This window comes from Oreochromis niloticus, linkage group LG23 (genome assembly GCF_001858045.2).
Source record: "Oreochromis niloticus isolate F11D_XX linkage group LG23, O_niloticus_UMD_NMBU, whole genome shotgun sequence".
NCBI lineage: Eukaryota > Metazoa > Chordata > Actinopteri > Cichliformes > Cichlidae > Oreochromis > Oreochromis niloticus.
Window position 1 is genome coordinate 25,112,730 of NC_031986.2, and position 19,217 is coordinate 25,131,946.

A 19,217-nucleotide genomic window follows, 5' to 3' on the forward strand; every position below is an offset into this window, starting at 1 on the left:
TGATGTATGTTCAAAATATAATGCATATCAGTAATTTTTATCAGTTAGAAAAAAAAAGAATTTGAATATGAAAAGCCTTTTCAGACAGTAACTCAGACACTAATAATCCAACCAAACTTAATTCAAAAGTGACTTGAGAATTCTATACAGGTTAACGGCTTATGCACTAATATGATTCAGATTTTAAGTGGTAATCAGTGTAAGTCTGAAACCTGACCTGAGAGTTTCCAGTTTCCAGTGTGGACTCTTGAGGCCAACAGACAAAAGCTTCACTCCTGAATCCTGCAGGTTGTTGTTACTCAGGTCCAGCTCTCTCAGACTAGAGGATGGGAACCTGAGAAGTGAGCACAGAGCTTCACAGCTTCTCTCTGAGAGGTTACAGCCACTCAGTCTGAAAAACAATGATATTTGTGATCAAATGGAATCACTTAATGTTGAACCTAGGAAAGAAAAACAATGTTTGCAGTTCATGGTTAACTAAAATAAATTAAAACATGTCTGAAATTTGTCATATATAAAATACTTCCAATTTGCCCAGTAAAAACACAACTATGCCAATATAATTAAATCTAAACGAGTGAAGAGCTGGTAGATTTAGTCATACTCGTTTAGTATCCATTGACACAGACACACTGGGCACAATCTGTGTTTTGTTTGGTTGTTTTCTTTTTTTTTGTTCTGTTTTGTTCAGGTAAGTAGAATAAACATTAAAGAGACACAGATGATTCCATATTTACTTACAGAGCTTTGTTGGAGGCTTTGACCACAGGCAGCAGTCTCAGAAGAGCCTCCTCTGAAGCAGAGTATTTCTTCAGGTCAAACACATCCAGATCTTTTTCTGATGAGAGTAAGATGAAGACCAGAGCTGACCACTGAGCAGGAGACAGTTTATCTGCAGAGAGATGTCCTGATCTCAGGGACTGTTGAATCTCCTCCACAAGAGAATGGTCATTGAGTTCATTAAGACAGTGAAAAAGGTTAATGCTTTTCTCTGCAGACAGATTCTCATTGATCTTCTTCTTGATGTACTGAACTGTTTCCTGATTTGTCTGTGAGCTACTTCCTGTTTGTGTCAGCAGGCCTTGCAGGAGAGTCTGATTGGTCTGAAGTGAAAGACCCAGGAGGAAACGAAGGAACAAGTCCAGGTGTCCATTTGGACTCTGTAAGGCCTTATCCACAGCACTCTTGTAGATGTGTTCAGATTGATGGGATGTTTTTTGTTGCTCTTCCAGCAGATTGACTCCAGAGTTGATGAAGATCAGATGGACATGAAGAGCAGCCAGAAACTCCTGAACACTTAGATGGATGAAGCAGAACACCTTGTCCTGGTACAGTCCTCTCTCCTCTATAAAGATCTGTGTGAACACTCCTGAGTACACTGAGGCTGCTCTGATATCGATGCCACACTCTGTCAGGTCTGATTCATAGAAGATCAGGTTTCTTTTCTGCAGCTGCTCAAAAGCCAGTTTTCCCAGAGACTCAATCATCTTCCTGCTCTCTGGACTCCAGGGTGGATCTGTCTCAGATCCTCCATCATATTTTACATTTTTCACTTTGGCCTGAACCACCAGGAAGTGGATGTACAATTCAGTCAGGGTCTTGGGCAGCTTCTCTCCCTCTCTGGTTTTCAGGACATCCCCCAGAACTGTAGCAGTGATCCAGCAGAAGACTAGGATGTGGCACATGATGTGGAGGCTTCGTGATGTCTTGATGTGGGAGAATATCCTGCTGGCCTGCTGTTCATCTCTAGATCTTTTCCTGAAGTACTCCTCTTTCTGTGGGTCATTGAACCCCCTGATCTCTGTCACCAAGTCAAAACAACTGGGAGGGATCTGAGTGGTTGCTGCAGGTCGTGTGGTTATCCAGAGGCGAGCAGAGGGAAGAAGATTCCCCCTAATGAGGTTTATCAACAGCACGTCCACTGAGTGTGACAGTGTAGGGTCAGTAAGCATTTCAGATTTGTGGAAGTCCAGAGGAAGTCGACACTCATCCAGACCATCAAAGATTAACACAACCTGGAAGTCTTCAAACCTGCAGATTCCTGCTTTTTGGGTTTCAATAAAGAAGTGATGAACAAGTTCCACCAAACTGAACTTTTTCTCTTTCAGCATGTTCAGCTCTCTGAAAGTGAATGGAAATATCAGCTGGATGTCCTGGTTGGCTTTGTCTTCAGCCCAGTCCAGAGTGAACTTCTGTGTTAGGACAGTTTTCCCAATCCCAGCCACTCCCTTTGTCAGCACTGTTCTGATTGGTTGTTCTCTTCCAATTGAGGCTTTAAAGATGTCTTCTGGTCTGATTGTTGTTTCTTCATGTCTGATTGTTGTTTCTGGTCTGTATGGTTTCCTGGATGCTGTTTCAATCTGTCTGACCTCATGTTCATCATTGACCTCTGCAGTCCCTCCCTTTGTGATGTAAAGCTCTGTGTAGATCTGATTCAGGAGGGTTGGGTTTCCTGCTTTGGCAACCCCCTCAAACAGAAACTGGTACTTCTTCTTCAGAGAAGATTTGAATTCGTGCTGAAAATGTGGTGCAAATATTTCTGAAAACACACAATAAATACATTTAATGTTGGAACCCTTAATTAGAAAGTACCCCTACATCTCCCTTCCCTAAAAAATAGATTTTTTAATGTACGTTGGTCCATCTCTTGATACATCAATTTCCCATCTTACTGATCTGCAGACAGTCAGCCAGTTCCTCCTCCTTCAGTTTCCTCAGGATGTACAGTGTGATTTTCACAAATGCTTCTCTGTTCCTCATCTCCTCTTTATCTTCACCCTCCAAGACTCCCTCATCCTCTTTCTGGCTCCCTAAGGATTCTGGGTAATCTGAACTCAGAATCTCCTGTATCTTCTTCAGCTCATTCTTCACAAAAGTGATGATGTTGTCCTCCAGCAGCTGGAACAGAAGATAATATGAATAATCCAACCAGACTGAAATGACTGAACAAAACCTCAGATTATGGACACATTAACAATTCAGTGGTCTATTAAGTGCTAAATGGAGATCACAGTGAACAGAACCGATGTAAGAGCAGTTATTCAAATGTACAGACCATAAATACAGAGTCCAAATGTGTTTGATGCTGCTTGGCAGGTTGACCACTGGGAACCTTTGAACTCTCCTGGTCCACTCTATGAAGAATGATGATGAATTAGCTCACATTGTGACTTTCCACACAGAGATAAATACAAGCTAAAGGACACAACAGATGCTTTGCTGTGTGTTTTGGTGTCAAACTGAGAATCTTCTCTGACATTTGAGAAAATCAGATCAGATGAAAAGTATAAAGAGTTTTGTTTTGGATTTTGTTCATTTTTATTTTTACATTTCAGACCTTTCAGGTCTTAAATTTTAAAGCCAAAATGATAAACTTTATATTAACCACTACTCCTCTATATACAGAGATGCACAAAAGTGGTCCACAGGTGCGCATTCGCTGTCAAAATAAAAGACGCGCACCAGATAAGAAGTTGTAACACGCGCTTGGGTACATATGATTTTCTGGAGGAGGACAGACATTTGTTTACAACTCTTAAAGATTTCGAAGAAGCAAGCTCCTGTAAGCAATTACTTTGGTGTTCCTCCACCTCCAAAGAAATGTCAGAAAGAGTCCGAACCGCAAAAGAAGCGCGTATTCTCGGAAAAGTGGTTGCAGGAGGTGAATGGCTTCTAAGAAATGATGAACGCACAGAGATGTGGTGCAGAATATGCCGTGAAAATCCCACTCTAGTGGACAAAAACAGTGCCTTTTATATGTACGCAAACGCGCGTTGCAACTTCTTATCTGGTGCGTGTCTTTTATTTTGACAGCGAATGCGCACCTGCGGACAACTTATGTGCACCCCTTTCTATATAGTACAACACACGAGACACATAACTTTGTGAAAGTTCTTCCCAGATCTTATCATCCATCTTCAATACTGTTCCTTTTGCCTGAAGTCAACTCAGAGCCAGAGATAATGGCTGTTATGCTTGTCTTAAAGTAAGAAATAATTAATCTACTTGACTTTTTACTAAAAATGGGTTATCTTGCCATAATAAACTACATTTCTAATTAGAGCTGTATTAAACTTCAAACAGTTTTCACTATCAAAAAGATCCATAACTCATAATAATCACCAGATGAACCTCTCATAAATTAAAAAATATTTTTTTAAAAATCACAACTACCCATTAGTACCAATTATTAGCTTGCAGAATCAAATCTGCACATCAACAGGTGTTCATATATGAGTAGCATAACATATGATATAAAAGTACATAAAATAGTATATTAAGGTCAACAGAAATCTGGTGCATAGGTAAGAACACCTACATAATATTTCCCACTCCAGCTTTATGTCCTTCCAGTGTACATAATTCATCAAAACCCCCAACAGACCATAACTGCCCAATTTTCTCTTTTTTGACTGCACTTCTAAAGACTCGATTCCAAACTATATGTCAGTTTTAAAATTGTGTTGATTGGCCAATTAAAACCAGAGTTAAGCAAAATCTTTTTTGCGATGCTTTTTCACAAATACTGTTGTCACGTTTAATGCAGGAAGAAACAGTAAACGCATGTTTTTTGAAAGAAAGCACACAAAGTAAACAAAAAAAAGAAAAACATGAACATGCCTCTGGTATTTTTTGTAATGAATTTTTAACAGTTGTACAATTAACTCCTGAGGCATTGGCTGCACTTATGTATTTTTTGCATGACTTTAAGTCAGCTGCGTTAATGCAATATGCAAAAATGACACTCTACTTTGTCACTATAGAAACAAATCCTACAAAGATTCATTCTTCAATCTTTGACTGCCGTATTTATGAAAAAAACCCCAAAACAAAACTCCATAACACACAGCTTTACATATGAAGATAGAAATGTGTAGGAAAAAGAGCTCAGTTGTGACATTAATATGTTGGAAAATTTGTTCAGAAAAAAATGTTCAAACTTAGTCAGTAACAGCATTTAGTAACACATTACCTCTCTGCAGCAGAAGAATTGTCTTTAAAATCAACAAAATGTTTTGACTCGTCACTTTTTAAGGACACACACCTGGGTTCAGGTTTCTGATACATTCTGATAAAGAAAAAAACCCAAAGCACATTTCAGGTTAAAGTTTTAATTTCTATAAATAATGGGGAAACTAAAATAATTTTGTATAAACTAGAAGAAAACAAATTACAAACATGATGAATATGATGGAGCAAACTTGCAGATACAATAGATCATCCCAACTCAAATTTTTCTATTCAACAAGTTGTCCTCTGAAATATTTTTCAGCCCCATTTTAATGTTGAGACATACTTACTCTGTGCCAGATAAATGTCTTTGTTTCAAATCAATATTAAAATGTTTTGACTGGTCGCTCTTTAAGGACACACAGCTGGGTCCAGATTCATGTTTACGCTTTGTTCCTCGTTTAGTCCTGTGAATAATGATGATGCAGTGATTTGAGTGCTGAGCTGTGACATGGAGAAGAGTCATGGACAGTTAGAGATGGTCATCTCACCTCTGAGCTTTGGTCTGGCTTTCTTTGGCTCTTTTAGGGGGAGGGACTCTCTCCTCTCTGTCCTCACACTGATCCATGCTGCTGAATTCACATCCACATCAGCTCACACACACTTTCTACCTTCATCTGCAGAGGAAACCAGTGTTGCCAACTTAGCGACTTTGTCGCTATATTTAGCGAGTTTTCAGACCCCTTTAGCGACTTTTTTTCTAAAAAGCGACTAGCGACAAATCTGGCGACTTTTTCTGGTGTTACTGGAGACTTATTTATGATGACTTTTTGACGTGAAAGCGTGTATCGCTCCTACTCTCAACAAGCAGTGGGTGCTGCCATGGGCACCTCACCCGTGCCAAAGGGCTCACAGGCGGAGGATAGTCCTCACCAGCTTCTATCAGGGCAGGAGACGTTCAAACCTATGCGTCCAAACTGCAAATGAATCGCGCATGAGTGAAGCCGCTGCTCCCGCACTGACTGTAACGCAGTCAGTTCTTCTTTTACTGTTATGCTGTTTTGTGGATCACAACGTTTAAAACTACTTATAAACACACACACACACACAAAGTAACTCCACCAGAGTGCCTACTTCGGGTCACTTTTGCCGGTCCAAGCCCGGATAAAGGACATTAAAAAAAACAATAATTGCTAAAAGAAATTTAATTTGTAGCTCTAAATAAATTCTAAATGCATTTAGGACGTTTTTTACTCACTTTATGTCTCTTCCACGATGTTATTTCTCTCTCCAACAACGTAGGTTACAATTACATTAGCATGACCAATTATGCAAATTAGGCGATGACGTCATTTGGCGACTTTTAGCGACTTTTAGGACAGCCAATAGCGATTTTCATTACTGAGGAGTTGGCAACACTGGAGGAAACACAAATCATTCATGTGCACATCATCACTCTGGAAACTTTAGTTCAATTTAACTGCTTTTATTTAAATGTAACAGTCAATTTAACATGTCTGAACACATGTCATTTACAAACTTTTCATCTGGTCCATGAAAAGCTTCACACTATTTTTTCTTGTTTATTTTTCAGAGATTTGTATAACCCTGACATTACCTGGATAAGACCAAATCCTGCTTTCTAGTCCAGGCCTCAGTAAGAGAATGCATTCCAGTTGGACTCTTATATGTTGTGAGGAGGACAAAGATGGACTGGTGTTTCCCAGTCTGCAGTGTGCCTGCGGAAAATGAACCAATGAAACAAATTACAACTGATTATTTCACACACAATATTTCAGCTCCAGTTTAAAATTACAACATTCAAACTGTTGTTATTACAGAGAAATCTAACATCATTTTCAAAATCACACTTTGATTTAGTACATTTCTGAGAAAGATCAGCAAAGATCCATGAAAAGGACTCTAAATTAATGGTTTTCATTTCTAGCCAAGAAATATTCACAGATTTGTAAATTATCACTGGAAACATTCTTTATGTGATCATTTGCCCTGTTTGCCTGTAGATGTTACACAAACTTGTGCAGATTATGGAAAAGAGTGGCAGACCGCTGCTTCAGGCTCAGTGGGGCATGCACTCTAAAAACTAAAACTGACATTTACTTAAAATTTTTGAGGCAACACTTTTACACTTAAAAATATTGAGTAGATTGGAAACCAGTCAAATCTGTTCAATATACTTCATCAATTAAATAACTAAATTAAGTTGAAATGAATAATTGTAGTTGTTACACAAACATGAAAGAATTGAATAAATATAACAGAAATCACGAGTTAAAAACAAATGTAAGGTTAAGTGAAAACCACACAAAAAATTGAGTAAATAACATTGACATGCTTGGTCAGTGTAACTGAAATATAGATGGTCAGTTAATCCAAAATTTTGTTCCATTTACTTAATTTTGTAAACTGAACTTAATCAAAATTGTACTTAAAATTAAATATGGTAAATGGCCTGTATTTGTATAGCACTTTACTTAGTCCCTATGGACCCCAAAGCGCTTTACACTACATTCAGTCATCCACCCATTCACACACTGGAGATGGCAAGCTACATTGTAGCGCAATGACAGAGGCGAGGCTGCCGGACACTGGAGCCACCGGGCCCTCTGAACACCACTAATAGGCAACGGGTGAAGTGTCCTGCCCAAAGACACAATGACCGAGACTGTCGGAGCCAGGGCTCGAACCGGCAACCTTCCGATTGCAAGACGAACTCTTAAGCCATGATCACCCCCTAAAATTCAAATATGAATGTTATTGTATTTCACTGGTAGTCTAAGTCTAAAAAAACCAAACAAACGAATATGTAGTTGTGTGTTTCATAATACATGTATGAAAAATGACCTCATGTTAACATTTTTCCAAATGAAAAATTTATTTTCATAAACATGGCAATAACTCGAAATAAACAAGCACTAAAAAGACAAGAGCCTTTTCCCTTTTAGCTCAAAGCCTTACATACTTGAAGGATAAATGGCAAACCAGGAGAGCAAACACAAGAGCTCAGATTGTTTAAAAAACAAAATGAACAAAACAATGAAAAAGGCTGATGGTTTATGTTCCATCCCCTAGTAAATTACACAAGAACTGTAATAACACAAGAACAAGCCTCAGGCTACTGGCCTGTATGAAAACTATCTTTCAGGTCATGGTTATTTTTTCGAACAATTCCCTTTGCTTTTCCGACATATATGAGATTTTTTGTTAGTCCAAAAATGCTTTCTCTACAGTGGAAATGACATCACATCAAGGCAATGCATTAACCTTTTGATGGATATCCATTCAAAAAGTCCCATTTTGTGAAATGTAGTCATTTACAATGCACAGAGGTGATTCTTCAGTCTCTGAACCTTGGCTGAAAGGTTTGCAGGATCCAGCTCCAGGAACACTTTTTGAAATACCTCAAAGCAATATTTGAGATTCTTGGGGAATTTCAGATCCACAGGCTAGTCCCAACAGACAGCAACAGGCTCTGCTGAGATCCCCAAGATTACTGAGGACAGTTATGTCCTCAATAACAATCTCTACATCACGCGGTTTGAGTGACCCATCTTGGTTCTCCAGGACGTAAATCTTCATCAGCTTCTCAGCCAAAGCCTCTTCAACACAGACATCATCAGCATCCTCCTGTAGACATAAGGAACTAGAGTAAGCATTTATTCCACATATTTTAATAAATAATCAGCTCACGTACCAGTGACATGTATTAACGGATTTCACTAATGCAAAATAACATGGAACAACCTTTTTATTATTTGTACTGATAGGTAAAAGCACCATTGTCTCCACCAGACAGGTTTTTCCGTGGTGACAAAAGATATAAATAGAAAAAAAGGCTCAACATACACACCACTGAGGAAAAATATGCTCATTACAAATCAGATAGGACAAAGTATTAACCGCGAGTTATATTTCTTTTAATAGTCTCAACAACAACAGAAAAAAGGCAATCTGAGAGATACTGACAATGGGAAGACAGCTTAAGAACTACTAACATTAGTTCTTGAGAAGTTTACAGTAAAACAGCCTTAACGTTTGAAGAATTATAGGGATTATTTTACATAACCCGTAACACGTTACATTAACAGTTTGTGCCCAGGCCACTTACCGGCAAATTTTCCAGGTGGCTCCCCCGTGAGTTTGTGTCTGTTGACCGCCGTTGTGATGACATGGAAAATTTCCCGTGAGGCTATGCATTCTTGCTGCGCACTAATACTCAATTACTCTACGTTATCGTGCTTTACTTACAAATTTAAGTTGTAGTTGCTGACATTAAATAATATTGATTTGAACAATTAATGATTTTTGTACAAGATTCTGATGAGTACAGATACCGATTTCTCAAATTTTTGATTCAATTTTAAACAAAAATATTAAGTACATGCAAAGAAGGTATTCTTTGAAACGCATACTGATTTTTATGAATGTAAATAAATACCTTAATTTAACACAAACACATAAGTTAAAATTTTAGACATTTATTTCAATTTATCAAACTCAAATAATTACTGAAAGGATATTCATAGATTTTATCAGGCTCATCTAACTTATAGTTATAGTGATATTTACTAAGCCTCTGAATTACTTTTTAAAGTGGTCAGTGAGAAAGTTAGTAACGATTGTCACTGATATGTAATCGGCTTTAAATGATTATGTTTAAATTTAATAAAGTTTAATAATAAAAGTTAATACAAACTTGTCTGTTTAATCCAGCCAGTCTGAGTTGACTCTTTACACTGTGGGTGTAAAGAGTGAACAATAGCCTGCTTTCTGTTGTAATAGACACAAAAGTTCATGATGCAGTATTTTTATAGTGCAGGTTTATGTCGAATTTGTGCTATATCTATATTAAATAATTCACACAGTCTGCTCTGACCTCCTGTCCTCACTCTACAATCCCCCCCCCCCGTGAGTTCGGCAGACTGATTATAAAGACCCAGAGATCAGAGCCTCTCCACTTTAAACTAAAGGAAACAGGAAAAGCTGCCTTCGGTCATCAGGAAGTGGATCTACGGTAGCAAGTCAAGTCATTCCAACCATGTACAGTGGTACAGTACAGAGTGAAATGAGACAACGTTCCTCCGAGACCCTGGTGCTACATATGACATATAACAGACAAACACAGGACTACGTAAAGTTTAATGCGCAAAAATTGCAAAAAAGAACTAGACAAGATTGCAATGAATATATGCAAAATACTGATTACTGTACAAAACGTAACTTGGTGTCTGAAGGTGTGTGTGTGTGTGTGTGTGTGTGTGTGTGTGAGTGTGAGTGAGAGAGAGAGAGAGAGAGAGAGAGATACTGCAGATAAGTGTTTGGTAGTGATGTGTGTCAAAGGAATTTGCAAAGAAAAGCGTCTGGACTTCTTTAAGTTGCTTGAAGACGTTTCACCTCTCATCCGAGAAGCTTCTTCAGTTCTAAGGTCAATGGCCCAGCAACACACTCAGACAGAAACTGGTTCACCCGAAAGACAAAACTCCAAAACACAGACTTAACAACATGGTGTATGCTGTACAGTACAGCGAGGAATGCCCAGACCTCTACATTGGCGAGACCAAACAGCCACTTCACAAGCGCATAGCACAACATAGAAGAGCCACCTCCACAGGACAAGACTCAGCAGTTCATCTGCATCTTAAGGATAAAGGTCACTCTTTCGAGGATGCCAATGTTCACATTTTGGACAGAGAGGACAGATGGTTTGAAAGAGGAGTGAAAGAGGCCATCTATGTCCACTGTGAGCGACCATCTTTGAACAGAGGCGGTGGTTTACGACACCAACTGTCTGCCATCTATAATCCAGTTTTGAGTTCCCTCCCCAGACGCCTTAACGCCCACTCACATCCTGGGCCATCTGACCTCAGGAATTCACATGACAAGGTGGGGCCAGGTTTCACAATGAGCTCACCCGAAACCCTGGCTGATTAGGTCCCACACCCGCTTTCACACCTTGGCTCATGTGATTACAGGATCACCAGGGGGTCCTTTGTCCCTCTTTGGGGGGATACTCCCACTGGGTTTAAATCTGGGACTCTCGGCCATTTGACCTTAGAACTGAAGAAGCTTCTCGGATGAGAGGTGAAACGTCTTCAAGCAACTTAAAGAAGTCCAGACGCTTTTCTTTGCAAATTCCTTTGACTACGATGACCTGGATGACTGAGAACCTTCACAGACATAGTGATGTGTGTGTCATTCCAGTCACTGAGTGTTCAGGAGTCTCACGGTTTGGGGGAAGAAATTCTTCCATAGTCTGGTAGTGAGGGCCCGGATGCTCCGGTACCTCTTTCCAGAAGGCAGCAGGGTGAAGAGTGTGTGTGAGAAGCTCCAATGATCTTTTCAGCTGCTCTCACTATCCGTTGGAGGGTATGCAATCCGATATAGTGGAGTTACGATACCAGACAGTGATGCAGCTGCTCAGGACACTCTCCATAGTCCCTCTGTAGAACGTGGTGAGAATGGATAGAGGAAGATGGGCTTTTCTCAGCTTCCGCAGGAAGTACAGACACTGTTGGGCCTTCTTAGTTATGGACCTGGTGTTGAGGGATCAGGAGAGGAGAGGAATTTGGTGCTCCTCCACCGAGGATTTATTGATGTTAAGTGGGCAGTGATCTCTCTATGCTCTCCTGAAGTCAACAATCATCTCTTTTGTTTTATCCACATTCAGAGACTGGTTGACTCTACACCAGTGCGTTAGCTGTTGCACCTCCTCGTCGTTCTTGCTGATGAGACCCACCACAGTCGTGTCATCGGAGAACTTGATGATGTGGTTGCTGCACAGTTGAGAGTCAGTAGAGTGAACAGCAGTGAACTGAGGGGCTCCGGTGCTCAGTGGGGTGGTGTTGGTGTTGTTGGTGGTGTTGGCGATGCTGCTACCAATCTGGACTTTCTAAGGTCTCTGTTCTGACCCAGTAGGCTCAGTTTTCCAGGTGCTGAGGAATGCTTGTGTTGAATGCTGAACTGAAGTCTATGAACAGCATTTGTACATATGTGTCCTTATTGTCCAGGTGGGTGAGGGCGAGATGTAGGGTGGTATCTGTGGCGTCATCTGCTGACCGGTTGGGGCGATAGGCGAACTGAAGTGGGTCCAGTGTGGATGGCGGCAGGGTCTTAATGTGCCTCATGACAAGCCTCTCGAAGCACTTCATCATGATGGGTGTGAGTGCGACGGTGTGGTAGTCATTGAGGCAGGATGCTGGGGACTTCTTTGGGATGGGAACGATGGTGGTGGCCTTGAGGCACGTTGGGAATACAGCAGTGCTCAGGGACAGGTTGAACATGTCAGTGAGGATATCTGTGATGATTCTGAGTTCAGCTGCTGACCATCAACTAACTCAGCTGCTGCTCTCAGTCCCGGACTCTGATCACATAGACTAACAGAAAATGGCATATGGCATGGTTACCAGTCGCCTCGTTTGTCTGTTACCGTGAACTATGCAGCAGCAGGTTTGGGCTGTTTGTACTGGAAGTAAGCCTCACACAGCTGATGTTAACTTAAAAAAAGGTTATGCTTCCATAACCTTCAGATGGACATCACACAAAATACTCCCCAAAATACTCCCATACTAACCCCATTCCCCACATAAAAGGGGGCAGACACACAGTTACCTCATTTTATGTGCATGGACTGGTGGGCATACCAGAATGACAGAATTCTTACCAAAGATTTAGGAACCCTCTGTTGTACAACTTATAAAATAGCTTTTCATGATTTACATGATCAAACGCTTTGGAGACTGGAGACTAAGGTCATTGTATTTGGGCCAAGTGGCCCTGGAGTTCCACCATCTGACTTGGGTCCTCTCACATGCTGTGTCAAACCAATTGTCACCAAAATTGGAGTAAAAATTTACACAGCTTTTAAAATAGACAAATAAATACAGTGGTGAGAAATAGCTTTTTTCAGCTGAGGCAGCTCTCTTAAGACAAACCTTTTATTTCTTTTTGTGACTTAGAGAAAGTTTTACATGCATTTGTGACCACTCGCCCTGATTATTGTAATGCACTTTATATTGGTATTGATCAGACCTCACTGTCACGCTTGCAAATGGTCCAGAATGGTGTAGCTCGCCTGCTGACAGGGATGCGCAAAAATGAGCACATTACCCCTGTTCTTGCCTCTTTACACTGCCTGTCCATTATAGAATTCATTTTAAAATTTTATTGTTTGCTTTTAAAGTTTTAAATGGCCTTTGTTAAGAGATTTTATTTTAGTCAACCGTTTAATGTTTTGTCAAGTTACATGCTTTCCCCAAACAGGTTTGCGAATGTACAATGATGTTCACATATTTTATACTACATGTATCTTGTCACTACACATGCACATGAGCTCTTGCTGACTTCTAAGAAAAACACATAACCCTATTCTGCCATTGGAAACAGGAACCAACTGGCTTCTGTTTCCCTTAAGATAGGCTGGACCAGTTACTGTTGTGACAGTTGAACGTATATGTTTATGCTTATCACCTTGTAAGGAGTTGTATGTTCTTCCTACATGTGTTTGTGACGCAAACATGCTTGAGTATAATAAAGGCTGACAACTGCTGCAGGGTGTGAGTATCAGCCGATCACTCACCCGTGCACGTAGCTCTGCGAACTAACTCTGACTGTCTTTGTATTCTTTCAGTGTGTTTTAAAAATGTCTTGCCACTGACACTTAATTGGTCCTTCGAGCTGGATTATTGATTGATATTATTATATCATCTAACTATTCACAGACGGAGCCACCGGATCCTGACGTCGTGACTACCTGCACTGCAACCACCGCTTCTAGCGAAGCGAGGAAAAGCCCAGAGTCGTAAATTCGCCTATTGGCCAGTGTCTTATACACTGTAAAATGTAATATTGTGTTTAATTAAAAATATTAAATAGGCTGAACTCAATTTTTATCAATTTGTTATTAGAACTCAATTTAAATAAGTTACCAGTACTTTTTATGCAAAAACGCTGATAAACTCCATTTATTTGAGTTGTCTTAACTTAGAAAAACTAAGTAAGCTGGAAGTTTTGCTTCTCTGTGCGGAAGGATGAAAATGCCACGTGACTACCGTCCTCCTCCCTCTCTGATCAGTCCGCATGTTCACGGTGCATTTTTTATGGAATATGTTGAGCAAACCTGGAGAAGCGTGGATCTTTACCTGATACACTGACTTGGTGAGTAAATGTTTACTCTTATTCAAACTGATTTGTGGCTTCTCTTAGTTTAGCACCAGGTTTAAAATCTTGCTAGCTAGTTAGTGTTAGCCTAGCGTTGCTGCTGCCGCTGGGTTCATGTTACTTAAAAATTAACACCACAGCCTTAAAAACCTTACATAAAACTATGTGGTGAAATTTTCTGTTGATTGTTTGAAATAAATAAGTGAGATAAGAGCCCAGACAAAATTCTTCGGGAGGTGCAGCCGTTAGGGATGGGGTAGGTGTGGGATGTGGGGGGTGGATAACAGAGCTCTCCGAAAACGTGGAAGCACTTTTGCAAATATGTGATATTTTGATAAATTAAGTAGATATTTGAGCATTACATAGCTACATTGTCGCCTGAAAATATCTTAAAAGGTTATTTTGTGACCCAGAAAGGGTAAACTGGGGAAAAGGAGGATCGCATTTGTCGGCCACGGTTGTCGGAGCCTGTGCTTACTTGTAAGCGCGGCAATGGCGGAGGAGCGCCGCTGAAAAACTTCTTACTTTTTCTGGGTCACAAAATAAACTTTTAAGATATTTTCAGGCGAGAATGTAGCTGTGTAAATTTCAAATATCTGCTCGATTTATCAAGACATCACATATTTGCAAAAATGCGCCGACGTTTTCTGAGACGTCCATTTTTTTCATGCTTTGTGGCAGCTTTAGAACATCTGTGGCATCTATTTATGTCAAATCTAGCCTTTATTTAACAACATAAGCAAACGCTATGTTACAATGATTGCACAGCCATTAAGGATCAAATCAGTTTCTGAAAGATGTTCTGTTTTTTCTCCCTCTGCTTGCTTCTTACTGTCTTTGAGGCTCGGGACCAGCACTCCTGCTGTTGGACAGAAAGACATCAGTAAGTATTTTGGTTTTCCAATATATTAGCAACTGTCAGTGACATTTATATTAATCAGGCTGAACTTTAATCATACTTTAGATCAGCCTGTTTTGCTTATTGTTTTATTTGTGCTTTGCTTTGGGGAAGTTGTTTCTTTACTGATCTTTTCCTGTCTTCTGTTATTAGACTTGAGATATGACTGCACTATGCTGTTGCTGGTGACCACAGTTAATTCTACAAGACATGCTGTGTAAGTAAACAAACAACAACAGTTTGGTCTGCATTTCTTGAAAGATCACATCCCCCAAACTTAGTTTAGAGGGTCTACACTGTATATAGTGAAGTCTGCAAGTTTTCTAACAGCAAAATCTGTTTTGTGCCCAAAATCATTTTGCACATCATTAGAATGAAAGTTATTTGCCATGTTTGCATAGCCCTTTTTAAAATGATGCTTTCATGACATTATTGTGTGTTGGGTGGTGGTCAGGGCTATCCAGACTGACAATTGGGACATTGAATGTCACCTCTCCGGTGGGGGGGGGGGGGGGGGGCCTGAGATTGTCTAAATTGGAGTCTGTTCTATACCAAATGCAGAAAAAAATGTTTTAAGAAAGCAATTAAGTTCATGTTCCAAAAATATGATTGTTTGCTTGCAGGACACCAGGAGAGACGAGTCCTCCGTCACAGATGGTGTGGTCAGTGAAGATGGTCGCTCGCCTGCAGGTTCAAGCTCATTGCATCTCCAACCCACATCCACTGCCACTGTACTTAAGGGAAGTTAAAGACTTTCTTCTGCACCTACATTTGGATCACCTCGATCCATGACAGTCATTCAGGCAGTAATGCCTGGACTGGAAACAAGCATCCTTAAAATATTACAACATTCCAGTTCATGTGTTGGAATGGAAAACAAATGTGTTGTTTAAATCAGAGACTGCACTTGTGACAGAACAACAAATATTTTATTTTGATTATATAAGTGATGTAAGTACAAAACAAACTTGTGGTAGGCCTAAACTTATTTTCAGAATAATTACATCTGAGACTTTGTTTCATTGTAAGATTATAACAGTGATGGCAATATAATTGTTTGTTGTTCAGCAGAACAGTGTCCAGTAGGTTGGCTGTTATACTTTGTTGTGTTTGAAAATAAAAGTTGGGCTGATTTTAACATCATTACAAAAAGTGTTGTTAATTATTTTTAATCATATTCAGGTTACCACAAATTGTTTTTTCATTTAGTTGAACTTAACATGTTTGTCAGTAGGTAAACAATTAGTATTGTACAGTCAGAAATATCAAGTTATTGTTAATACTGCAGACTTGCAATGTATAAGTTGTCCTAACAGTCATCTCAAGTAAGCTTTACTTAGTTTTTTTGAGGCAACGAGTTTCCATAATTTTTTTGAGTTCTGGGAACTAACAAGGCTGTACAGTGTACTCAAAATGAGTAAGTTGCCCTAACTTGGTCATCTTACGTAAACTTGATCCAATTTTTTTGAGTTCTGGGAACAAATGAGCTTGTACAGAGTACTCAAAATAAACAAGTTGTCCTAACTTAGTCATTTTTAGCTAAGCTTTACTCAATTTTTTTGAGGCAACGAGTTTCCATAATTTTTTTGAGTTCTGGGAACTAATTAGATTTTACAGTGTACAGGTCCACGACGACAGGACTCGGTGACGCCGGAAAAAAGAACACAGCGCAACATTGAAGGTGAATATAAAACAGCCAGAAATACTTCGCGATTGAATAATCGATTTTAGTTTGACACTGCTCAGAATAGACGTGTCCTGTGTGGGCAAAAGGTCTCAATAAAAAACGTCCTGTGTGGACCCGCACGTAAACGCTCGCCTGTGTAAGACGGGATAATTTGCCCTGTGTGGGCCCATTCCGCAACAAAAGTAAAGGTTGGTAGCTAGTGGTTTATTTCACTCTGGGAGTGAAAATAACGAGAGTGTCAAATAAAAATAGGTTTTTTTTTTAAGCGCGCTGAATGTTTGCTGAGGAGTAAGTGCTTCATTGAATAGGAACTCTAGGCTCCTGCACTACTCCTATTGTTTTCCTGTGAGTACTGAATGGTGAGGAAGAGAAAGGTTGCGCATCAACGCATAAAATTAAGTCCGCCCTGAATTTAGTTCAGGGTAGAAGGCTGACTTAATAACCTCCTCTGACTCTAGTACCAGAACGTCTCACAGTGTGTGCTGGCAGTATTAATAAATAAAAGCAAAACAAGGTGTAATGTTTTAAAGCATGGAAAGAGGAATGAAGTGGAATAAACAAAAGGTTAAATTAAATTAGAGCTTATTTAATGTATTCAAATTGATAATAGAAGGATAACAACCGGTAAACTGGTATTAATAATGAAATATAGTTGGCAGGACGACCGTGCCTAGAATGGATAGAATGCATGAAACCAGATAACTCACACAAACACATATTAAATGAAATAGAGAGATGCATAAGGTATATTAAGGTTGTGTCATTGTTCAGCCAAAGAAAGTGTGTGAAAAGGAAAATGTCTCCAGCTTGGGAAAGGGTGAGACTGCAGCTCACCCTCAGCCCTTGGTGGACACAAATAAAATATTGTAATATACTATTGCTGTTATATAAAAAGATAATAACATTAATAATGAAATAATATTAAATATGAAGAGGCACCTCAGTCAGTTGTGATGTGAGGTGGATAATTGTTAAAAGTAATCTGTATCAAGCTTAAGGTTTGCTCAAATTCAGTATAATGACATATGAGATGTGTCACGGCGAGTGAGGAGAGCCGTGTGAAAAAAGGGAAAAGAGGATCCAAGCGCAGGCAGTCGTGAAGGTGTGAAGGTGATTTATTGAACGCAAAGCACAAGAGGAAAAACGGCAAACAGAGATCACACTAAACTATACTGGGACAGCTAAACTACAGAGCATGAACAAGAACACGAACCTGAACATAAAGCAAGGTGGACGACGGTACAAGATGGTGACAGCAGGGAGAACACACGAATGGGACATGGAGGATACGCAGACGGACCAGCAACAACAATGACTAAAGACGTGACTTAAATACACACAGAGAAACACAAGGAGATTACACACAGGTGGTGGACACAGCTGGGAGTCATTAACAAGACGAGACAGAGGTAAAACTGAACACACTCACATGAGACGCAGACCTTCACAATAAAACAGGAAACAAGAACACTACACAAAGACGCAGACTCGACACTGAGAGACAGACAGAAAATGACACCTAAACCCACACATGAGAACACAAATCCTAATCACCAATAAACAGATACATGAAGCTAGTAATCACCACCACCACAATAATCAGCACAACAAGATAAAAAACAATCCATTACTCAAAAATAAACCAAAACATAATAAACTCAAAATACTGGGTCCAACGGACCCAGAACCGTGACAGTACCCCCCTCTAAGGGCTGGCTCCCGACAGCCACAAACAAAAAAACAGAACGAAACATGAGCACCAACCAGGGCGGGCGGAGGGGGTCCAGGAAGGAGGGACAGAAACCAAACAAAAAACAAGGAGCACAAGCGTCCAAACCGTCCAAACAACACAGGAAAACACATCAAAACCAAAAACCAAACAAGAGCTCAACAAGAGTCCACAAACAGTTCAGGGGGTCGACCCGGAGGTCGGCCATACAGGAGCCAAAACAGGTCAGGGGGCCGGCCATGCACACGGCAACGGGCAAACAGTTCAGGGGGCCGACCGTGCACACAGCAACGGCGGCGACGGGCAAACAGTTCTGGTGGCCGACCGTGCACACGGCAACGGCGGCGACGGGCAAACAGTTCTGGGGGCCGGCCACGTGGAAGGCAGTGGCGGCCACTGAGCAGATCCGGAGGTCGGCCGCGATGCCAGCGGCGGCGACGAACCCTGTCCGGAGGTCGTCCTCGACGGCCATGATGCAAACTTAGAAGCCTGGAAAGCGGCCGGCAGAGGCGAGGCGGAACAGGACGAGCTGGGCCAGCCGATGGCGGAGCAAAAGCCGGGCCAGGCGTTGACGAAGACACAGAGGCCGAGGCAGGACCAGGCGTGGACGAGTCCGACGAGGCAGGACCAGGCGTGGACGAGTCCGACGAGGCAGGACCAGGCGTGGACGAGTCCGACGAGGCAGGACCAGGCGAAGGCGGAGCAGCAGAAGCTGGACCTGACGGCAGCGGGACGGCTGCGGAACCTGACGGCAGCGGGACGGCTGCGGAACCTGA

General features: G+C 40.8%; 2 protein-coding genes across 2 annotated transcripts in view; both read right to left on the reverse strand.

Moving 5' to 3' along the window:
• Positions 1 to 19,217, reverse strand: part of LOC109196997 (NLR family CARD domain-containing protein 3) — a 501,803-nt gene that overhangs the window by 202,187 nt on the left and 280,399 nt on the right. The gene's annotated exons all lie outside the window — the stretch shown is intronic.
• LOC100707312 (NLR family CARD domain-containing protein 3) lies at positions 738 to 5,606 on the reverse strand. Its single transcript, XM_019351446.1, has 7 exons — positions 5,502 to 5,606; positions 5,301 to 5,417; positions 4,973 to 5,068; positions 3,056 to 3,134; positions 2,778 to 2,898; positions 2,673 to 2,747; positions 738 to 2,539 (listed from the first exon to the last, which is right to left on the reverse strand). Exons 1-7 carry the CDS (start codon positions 5,576 to 5,578, stop codon positions 738 to 740), a joined length of 2,367 nt encoding a protein of 788 aa, XP_019206991.1. The 5' UTR covers positions 5,579 to 5,606.

Bases quoted from the DNA above. Each gene is read 5' to 3' on its own strand.
- LOC100707312 (XM_019351446.1), bottom strand. From the start codon at position 5,578: ATGGATCAGTGTGAGGACAGAGAGGAGAGAGTCCCTCCCCCTAAAAGA. The intron at 3,135-4,972 runs GTAATGTGTTAC...CATTCTTCATAG, and splicing joins AATTCTTCTGCTGCAGAGAG to AGTGGACCAGGAGAGTTCAA. The intron at 2,748-2,777 runs GTGAAGATAAAG...TGAGGAACAGAG, and splicing joins GGATGAGGGAGTCTTGGAGG to AAGCATTTGTGAAAATCACA.